The following is a 10053-nucleotide window of genomic DNA, read 5'->3' on the forward strand; positions in this document are numbered from 1 at the left end:
AGGTCCAACTGGGGTTCTTTCTCTCCACCACCTCTCTCTCCACATGTGGTGTTCCCCAGAGCTCCAACCTCTCACCCTGGCTTTTCAACATCAATGTTACCCCTTTGGCCCACCTCAATTCTACCTTCTCCTCCAACTTTCAGTGTCATGTGGATGACACTCAGCTCTTCTTCAGGCTCCCCTCTGCCTCCTCTCCTCTCTCGCTCATTCCTGACCCGATTCAGGAATGGTGCGCCTTCAACGATCTCTGCCTCAATGCCAGCAAGACAGAGATCCCCCTTATTAGGACCCCTGCTACCATTTTTCTTCTTTCACTCTCGATGCCCTCCCTGAGCCCTCTCCCTGTGCCTTCCTGTGAGGCAAGAAACCTTGGGGTAGTCTTCGACTCCATTCTCTCATTCTCTCCTCACATCACAGACCTCTCTAAGAAGTCCCACTACCAGTTGCACCTCTTCAGAGGTATTCTTCCTTTTCTCACTTTCCCCCTGAAGCTCACTCTCTCCAGAGCCCTAGTTCTCTCTAGGCTGGACTATTGCAACAGCCTCTTTCTCAACCTGTCTTCCTCTACTCTCTGCCCTCTGCAACCAATCCAGAACAGGACTGCAAGACTTGTCCTTGAACTCAAAACTAGCGATCGTATCTCTCCAGCCCTGAAATCTCTTCACTGTCTATTGTTGGCTGCATGGATCAAGTTCAAGACCCTCTGTATTGTCCACAAGACGTTTAAGGCCGGGGCCTGCACTACACCCAACTCTCTCTTCCTAAACATCTTCCTTCTCAAGCCCTTCACTCAGATACCTCCAACTCTCTGATGGTCAGATGCTTCTCCAGGCAGAGAGTGGGAGGTAGATCTCTTTCCTCTGCAGGGGGCTCCCTCTGGAATGGCCTCCCTGCCCCGCTCCAACTCGAGGAGGACCACCTCAGGTTCCGGAAGCAGCTCAAGACCTTCCTTCTCGCTTCTGCTTTCTCTCTTTTGCTGACCCCCTTGTCTGCTGCGCTGCCTGGTCACCTGGCTACCCCCAGAACCCAATGGCCACCAAGCTCCTCCATGACCTGTAAGCACCTGCACTGCCTCTGGGCCTCTGTGCACTTAGGGGTTGTATCTGTAACCCTACAGTCACCTCCGTCCTTGCACTACCCAGAACCGGGTCCCCTGGCTGCACTTACTTAGAGCAATGCTGTCGTGATCGCACCTTTCCCTCCCTATTGCACCTCTCCTCTCCCTCTCCCGCCTGCACTTACACAATCTGAATGACATAAAGCCTAGTAAGAGCGTTTGTTTCGTCCTCCCTATGTCTTCCTTTCATTGTCTTGACGCGCCTAGAAACAGTTGTGTTCAGGGGCAATATGAATGACTCATCATATCATATCATACAGTGGCGCAACAATTGTGCAAGCAGTGCTTTGTTAGAGGTACATAGTTATTATTTTTTATTATTATGTGTTTTAGCAGTAACATAGCTCGGGAGCAACAGAGCGCTGTACTGGTCATAGGGCAAAACATTGGTAACGAAAATTTAACAAGTCATCATCTAAATATTATTGATAATTATAACAGTACAATATCTGGATGGGGGTATGCACAAGATTGCCAGAATCTAGGTATAATGTGGGCAAGAGTGCCAATGTCAGCCAAGGGGTGTAGCCCCCACGCCCTGGGCCCTGTTTGCAAGCATATAGAGTCATTTTATTCAAATACCTAAAGTTAGAGGCATATTCATTCCACAGAGCAGACAAGCGGGCAGTCTATAGGTCACTGATTAGACATGGTGTGATACACTTCAGAGTGTCAGTGGGTGTTAACTGCGACCCTCGAGCACGTTTAATGTGGAAAGTAGCTCAGCAACGCTCTCTGCCAGGTGCTAGAGATTCAGCAGTTTCAGCAAAGGCTCAACAGTCCATATCATCCACAATCTGTGGGGCGGTGGACGTTGTGAAAAATACAACTTGAAAAATCTGTCCGAAAACTGGCCTGCATTGGCCAGATCTGCTTCCGCCTCCCTTAATATGTATGAAAGATGCTGCGAACAGAAAAACTGGATTAAGTTCTTATGATATTCTCACTGGAAGACTGTGGGGACTTCCTATCACGAGATCTCGTTCACGAGATTTCGCGAGATCTCGGCTCAGAGAAGCGCGAAGGAGCGGCTTAACACAGAAGCTGGCAGGAGAGCGCAGCAAGAGGACTGCCCCCGCGCTCCTCCTGAAACACAGAGCTGGCAGGCCCTGAAGCCTGCATACCTAGCACACACACACCAGAGGATAATGCCATGGCTGAGGACAGCCTCCTGGGGGCTCTGGTGGGAATGGTGTGCCTCATCCCAAGGCATGCATCATAAGCAGCATGTGAAGCAGCTATTGGGATAAAGACCATTAGACAGTGAGTAAAGATACGCCCCTTTGCTTGGACACTATACACGTTGACCCCAGTGCCCAATAAATACCTCAGTTACCTCATACAGCGTCCTGTCTTCATTAAAGCCACCACAAAGACCTATCCATTTACTGAGTTAGCATAGCCCCAGATCTTTTCCAGACCTAGCAACACGCCTGAGTTCAACTGCTTGATGACGCAGTGCTTCAGTATTGCCAGAACATGGTCAAAGTTGTCAGGAGTATTTATTTTCAGTTCTAGCAGGCACTGGCAAAGGTACCTGAAACGCTGTGCCACCAGTCCATGCTTGGGGACTAGGTGTCTATGAGGAGCCATTACTGGAATGCATGTCGGGTGCCCAGGTTGCATATGCAGTACTCTTCAATACCAACAGTGCCGTTGCTGCAGGGATGAGCTGACTTCAAGGTTTTCTCGGCAAGCAATGCTGCCCTGAGTTGTCGTGGTGGCTGACAATTCTACTTAGTGGACTGATCCTTTTATGGTTTGGTTTTATACCCAGGTGAAGTAAACATGATCTTTGATCAGTAAACTAATCATTGAGAATCAGTAAAACCCTAAAGGGAGGTTTCAGACCTGGAAGTATAATGACTGCGGAAATTAGGATCTGTCTATGGTGGAAACATGTTGATAGTAGTGTAGTAAAGAGTAGGGGTGGTAGAGAGAGCCGAAATTCACTCCGCAGAGAAATTGGTGCATTCTCTGCAAAATTTGCCCTGACCAATTTCACACGTGGTGCAAAATTGGCCATTTCAGATGTCCACACGATATTTCATTCTTAACCAAAATGTAATGTTTCCCTCGCAAATTTACCATGAAAAGAACTAAATTCCATGTAAAAAATTAAACAAAAACAAAACTAAATGTATCTTCAAGAGGCAAATCAGGAAATAATCAGCATAGGAAATAAAATCAGGAAATAAAACTGCTCTGCCAGTGAAACGCAAAATGAAGCAAATTTCCCCAATATTGTTTCGCCGTCAGTAATTTCGTCCAAGGAGGCAGCAGTGGGACGCTGCATCATTTGATGTGGCATCACGTATTATCCGGGTCTGTTCCCCGGGCAAGTCAGTGTACCTACAAGTGCATACCAGTTGTAAAACACTCCCAAATTGGCCTCCAAACGAATGGGAGAGGGAGGCTCTTTCACATGCAGTGCCCACAACAGGATCGGGAAGGAAAAAGGTAGCTCCAAAACTGATTCCTCAAAAGTAATGCCCTCTCTGTTAAGCAAATTGGGTGGTCAAGACCAAAACAGAAAACTAATTTGACTTCTTATTGTTTGACTTATTTTTATTTCCCAGAACAAAGAAAACTACTGTGCGTTGTGATCCAGTAGATGACTGATAGCGCAACAAAAGCTGAAATGGAGAAGGTTAGGCGTTCTTCCAAGGTGAATTGTTTTATTGCATCCCAATGATTGACAAAGCAGATACTGTAATAGATTCAAGGATATGTATAGCAGACAATTAACTGATACAACCAAATGAGGAGTCTTATAAGGTCGCGCATTTAGTGCACAAGGAAATTACAATGGAGAGGGTGTGTATATCCATCACGATTTGTGGACGATTCAAATTCCAGAGAGCTCCAATCGTTTCCTTCTTTAGGAAGGAAAAGCCTTCCTAAAGAGAAAGAAGACATATCGATCAATTTGTGAAAAGGCTGGAGTCTATGATCGAAAGAACGCAGCAGCTTCAGTGTATGGACACGCTGAGACATGGTCAGGTAATGACCGAGGATGAATATGCAGAGAAATAGAAGAACATGATTTGCTGGTGAATGAAACCAGCCTGTTCATTGTGAATGACTGCTGGGTCCACACAGTGGAAGGAAGGACATATGATGTAAACATTGTGCTGGCTTTGCAGACAGAGAAGCATAAGATCTATTGGCTTGCAGAGCTGAAATACAGATACAGGTTAGATTTGAAATATATTTTGATTGGTCATCCACAGTGTCATATCATTTTGATAATTTGCTAGATTTGCTGACACTGCAGAAGAAGAGAAATTAGAAATGCTGGTGCAGGGCCCACAAACTGAAGGACCTTCTGTTCTGCAAGGCCTTGTGTTCCAAACGGCATACCCTGATAGCCACATCAAAGCCTACTTATTACACCACCACCATTACGGCAGCCTCTAACAGGAACAAAGCCCTTTTCACAGCTGTCAAATGCTGCCCAAACCCGCACCAGACCCAAAGGTACCGGATTCCCAGGAACAGTGTGAGCCTATCAATACTTTCTCCCATGGGCCATTCCTCCCTGTACCGACTCTCCCACCCCCCTTGCCGAGGACCTTTTGCACATGCTTGCATCCTTAAAACTGACCTCTTACACAGACAATATCCTCCTGGCCACCACCCTTAAAAACATACCTGTACTGCCCTTACTGCTCTTCTTGGTATATATAATGCCTCGCTCAGTGAGGGTATGTGCTCATATTCCTGAAAAGCAGCACTTATCTCTCAATTACTGAAAAAAAAACATCTTCGACCTGGAAGACCTAGCTAACTACTGCACGTCCATTAGTCTCTCATTTTGAACCGCAAAGTCATCAGGAAGGTAGTTGCTAACCTACTATTTACAAAAATCAAGCAAATTGGTCTGCTCCAAATGCAGCACTGAAACATCCACCATCCAGTCGGTTGAGGATGACCTGGTGATTATCGATTAAGGGCACACATGCTTGCTAGTGCTCAAGGACCTCTCATTTGCATTCGACAGGGTCAACCATGTTGAAACCGGAGGGATTTAATCTCTGTGCACTTACATGAGCCCCAGATGGTGCAGGCTGACAATAATCATTGTGGTTGTGGTTTAGAGGCACCAGCCAGGTTAAGCGGTGGCAGTGCAAACTGAGAAACGATTGGCAAACTCATGAGTGCCCATAAGGCCTTTTGAGGATGAAGTAAACCACTGTCAGAAGCCCAGGTATTACTACCCAGACTCCCTGCATTAGATAATGAAGGTACGTTTAGCTTCCTGAGAACTGGAATAGCAATCATGTGACTGCTGAGCTTGAAGTTATTGTACCATGAGATGCAAAGGAATCCTCCTGGGGAGGAGATGATTCATGTCATGTGGCTGAGTTTACTTGTCATACATAGAGCGTGGGTGGTCTCCTTAACCCCTTACCCCAGGATGTACTGTTAGGAAGTCCATTGTTAATGTTACAGACTGAATGTATCTTACTGACATTTCTGCATGAGGTTCATTGTGCAAAACTGTGTAAAAACCCAGGATGACAACTGCATACGTCTGGCATAACCTCACCAAGGCTGCGTTTGTATTCCTGAGCCACCCCTCCAAGCAGAACTGAGGTTCATTGTGCAAAACTGTGTAAAACCCCTGGATGACAACTGCATACGTCAAGCTTAACCTCGCCAAGGCTGCATTTGTACTCCTGAGCCACCCCTGCAAGCAGAAACCCATTTAAAGGAGACTGGACAAAATGCACTTGGACACGTTCCGCCCTCAGCTCACCCACTCAGCAAAACCATTGGGCGTCCATGTGGACAGCAATCAATCCTTCCAACAACACATCGCAAAATAGTCTTAAACAGCTTGGCATAAGATCTACTCCACAAGACCAAGCCCTTCTTCATGACCCAGGACATCCGATCAGTGATGCAGGTTCTAGTGAGCTTGCATATTGATATAGTAACATCCTCCTCTCAGGGCTCCCAGCTGCTCACGTGGACCCCCTCCAACTTGCCCACCATGCCGGGGATTGCCTCATTAATGGCTGTAGGAAACTTGAGCAATCCCTCCTCTCCCAAACCCCACTGTGTGCAAATTACACCAGCTTTCTATCCTGGCTAGGGTCTGGTTCAAAACTGAGTGCCTCACCTTAAGTGGAACCATTGTCAGTATGCCGGCCGAACAGACTGCTAAACTAAAAACATTGGGTGGAACACAGTCCTCTTAGTAAGTCCATCACCAGATTGGAAATTCGACTGGTTTGGAAGGAGAAAAAGTAGGAAACAGTCCATCTCATGCCTCACTCCGATCCTCTGAAACTGTATCCTGGGGGCAACCTGTACTGCCCCAAGTCTCCTTCAGTTTAGGAAAGAACTGGAGACCTGGGCTCTTCCAACAATACCTTTTCTATCTTGTGAACACCCACATCTGTATATTGTACTGTGCTAATTATTACTAATGTTTACTTTATGACTTGATGATTTGAGCTACCACTCTTTTACTCTATGAACTGTATAGCACTCTGTTGCTCTCGATCTAGGTTTGCACTACAGAAATATACAATAAAAATGTATCATTATATAAGACTGAAGATGTGAGAAAAAAATGTTCGTTTTACCCGTGCCACCATGTCAGAGAGGGGACACTGCATCCACCCCCCCTCTCCAGATCAGGGTAGAGCAGGGATGTGGGTTTGTTAGAGCAAACTGCAGTTGAAGATAGTAACAGGAATGGACTTTGTCCTGAGTTCCTAATGGGGGGCATATCTCTGAACGTCGGTATAATCTTTCCATTACCTTTCATAGAGAAATGTGCTAGTGGTACCTGCCAAAAACACACAGGACTCATGGATAATATTTTGATCTATTTTCATAATAATTGACAAACATGTACTCTCACAAATGTACACACTTATCTGGAGTCACATTAGTGGAGAAAGCAGTATGGAATAGCTACTCTGATGTTATGTACTAGGTCCATTATCCTGGTGTGCTGTAGGGTATTACCCAAATTGTTCAAAGAAATTTGAACGCATGGTAGATTTGACCGAATTCGGTCACTACCATTAGGTTGAATTTTTGTGAACAATTTGGGTCCGAAAATAGCGAACATGAGGAGCGGGGGATGCAGGAGTGTCTCTCGCTCTCCATGTTCGGTATCTGTGGCCTCAGGGTTGTGGGGTTGTCCCCTGCATCCTTAACAATGGAACCGGTGGACGAAAATGGCTCTGCCCCCCGTTTTCAATGAACGGTCAAAACAGGAGCCTGAGCAGTTTTACTGCGGGCAGATCACCCAGATCCTGCTCTAGCAGCACTCAAAGGCCTTCATTATTTCACTGAACCAAGACTAAAGAAATATTAGTCATTTGGGGGTGGCTGACCTCATCCAACCCCTCCTCACACTAGAGGGCTCAGTGAGAGTGCTTTTGGCAAGGCTGGATGAGCAGCGCCAATACCACCCGACCCAGGAAACAAATTATAAAAGGACCTGCAAATAGCTGATGCCAGCTACGGAATATGATAGCTCCTTAAAGCACCAACGGATTTAATTAATAACGAGCTGAACTACAATGAAGGCCCCCAAAGGGGGGGGGGGGATTCTCATGGCACTTTACATGTCATTCCTTTATAGTCTGCCTGAGTGTCCCTAACACTCATACACAATGTAAGTTTGTGTGTGGGTTCACTACTACCTGCTCCATAATGGGTTGGTTGTTTAGAGGGTGCTTCTTTACCAAAACCCTCTGAACACATGCTTTTGTGCCAGGAACAAAGGTCTCTCCTCCCGTGTGCACGTCCGCTCACAGTGCTGCAGTCTCTGCCCCACATCCACGCATGTGCCTGTCACTGGCAAGCCTGCTCCTTTATGCTCCATGGTCATTGCATCTCTCCTACCTGGGTCGTCCCAGAAGACACTGCAGACTGGCCACTGGCATGGATCTACTGTCTGCAGCCACGCGTGGCCTTTTCACCCACTCAACATGAAAAATGATTTGCCCGTAGGCCTCTGCAACCTAAGCCTCTTTTGTGTGGTAACTTATTTTATTTCCAAATGTTCTCATAACAAAAAGGGTTAGGCTTGCTGAAAATGTGTAATATGGGACCAGTTAAAAAATTATTTCCAGGAACTCTTTTGGTTTCCAGTCCACCCCTGTCCCAGGCTACACCTTCTAAACTCTAACTGGGAGACCAACGGCCATAATCTCACTCGCAGCCACCCCTTTGTGTTTCCCTGAAGGGGTGAGATGATGATAAAACTTCAGTGGTTTCTCCCAGGACAGAGCCACCAATAAAGACACTTTGGACGCCCTCCACTACGCCCAACCCCCCAAATACTCTTGTGTGGACTCCCGCCTTCCTCTCCTTCACACAGCCCTTTCAACTCTGCCCGGAATGCCATTGGCTGCTGGGGCCGGTTCCCTTCTCAGACACCTGGGGGTTACTGGCCCAAACCAATGCCAGTAAGTGTGTAGAACACACACACAAATTAACATTGCAAATATGCATGCGTCAATTACATTTTCCGATTGAACATTGTGCAAGTGTGTTTGGATCTCCAAACATACACATCAACAGTGCAAACTAACATAATGTAATTCTCCGATTAAACCTTTGGTTATTTTTCCATGCCTCGAGCACATTGTAGCCCCAGAATGGGAGGCTCATACGAGCAAATGGTTACACATGCCCTAGAAAAAGAAGGCTTTGCGGCCATCTGAAAATCTTCTGTGGCACTCAAGTCTTAGAGACAACGGGCTCTCTATGCCTGTGTTCGAACAAATGCAGCAGCTTCAGTGTATGTGAATAACCAATGGCCTATCCAACCCAAGAGACCCAAATGTTTTTGGTCCTGTTCCAATTTCATGAGCCCATCCATTCTTAGCGACACATGGTTATTATGCCCAAAACTCTAAGCTCATCTAGTCTTAGAGGCCCAAGAGAACCACTGTAGCACTGTGACACACCCCTAGAAATCCTAGCTGTAGCGCTTCAAGAAAGGAGCAAGCTGGCATTTCCTAGGAAACAGAGGCCTAAAGGCGGATATCGAAGTGGTTGGGGTAAATAAGAAAGAGAACGGCCTGAACAAGACCCACCACTGGAATCCCTGATGACAACACATAACAGTTGGTCAAGGGGACAAGTAAGCAATATTTCTTCTGTACCCAATAACAGCTGAATATTTGTGGCACAAGAAGAGAAAATGGACTTCTTTATGATCAGTCACAGCGTGGAAAGCCAGAACTAAGCGTGCTCATTACACCGTGCCCTAGTGTGGGTCTTCGCTTAACAAAACCCATGGATCTCTGGGTTATGAACCAATCACTAACAATAATCTAGGCAGTCAAGAAGGTGGTTTCTTGGATAACATGATTTAGCTTTCCCCAGGACCCCAAAGCATGGTCTGTACCGCTCTGTGATCAGATCTGTAGATCTTGAGGCCGTCTTCCCAGGTGTCCAGGCACTCCACCCCACATTCCCAGACTTCTTCTGCCATGTTACGGATCTGTCCCGTCTTCCTGGTTTTCTGTGCTGTCGGTCAACCCTGTTTTGGAGTGGCTGTTACGCATAGACCCACTGGGAGAGGGCAGCATTGCTTTTCATGTTCAGCATGGAAGGAGATGTTTCTTAAAGCCAGTTGCCCTGTAAAACCACAGGCATTTTGATTGGATTCTGCAATTATGACATCACTGTGAGGGAACAGCATAAGTGCTGAGCCCTTAGGTGTTGGTGCCATGGCAACCATACTGTGATACCTTACCAGGTGTTTTCAAAGACCAGAGACAGCTACCTTTCACCGGTCTGGAAGTTCTTCAGGCTATGAAACATTCAATAAAATATTGGACCTGCCTTGTTTTGTAAGACATTGAGTTTCCTTTATAAATCTTGTTTGAATATTTTCTTTCTTTTAATGCAATCCTATCTCCTCATTTTAAACTGGTCAGTGTCCAAAGAGCCTC

The 10053-nt window shown here is 46.3% G+C and overlaps 1 protein-coding gene across 1 annotated transcript in view; it reads right to left on the reverse strand.

The window, feature by feature from the left end:
* The window catches only part of TSGA10IP (testis specific 10 interacting protein), a 333990-nt gene extending 324261 nt beyond the window's left edge, over positions 1-9729 (reverse strand). The window contains exon 1 of the mRNA XM_069643063.1: positions 9504-9729. Coding sequence (XP_069499164.1) covers positions 9504-9590 — 87 coding nt within the window. The 5' untranslated portion in view covers positions 9591-9729. The remainder of the gene's footprint in view (positions 1-9503) is intronic.
* Positions 9730-10053: the final 324 nt, after the last annotated feature.

Source organism: Ambystoma mexicanum, chromosome 2p, assembly GCF_040938575.1.
Source record: "Ambystoma mexicanum isolate Mex_15411 chromosome 2p, UKY_AmexF1_1, whole genome shotgun sequence".
Lineage (NCBI taxonomy): Eukaryota > Metazoa > Chordata > Amphibia > Caudata > Ambystomatidae > Ambystoma > Ambystoma mexicanum.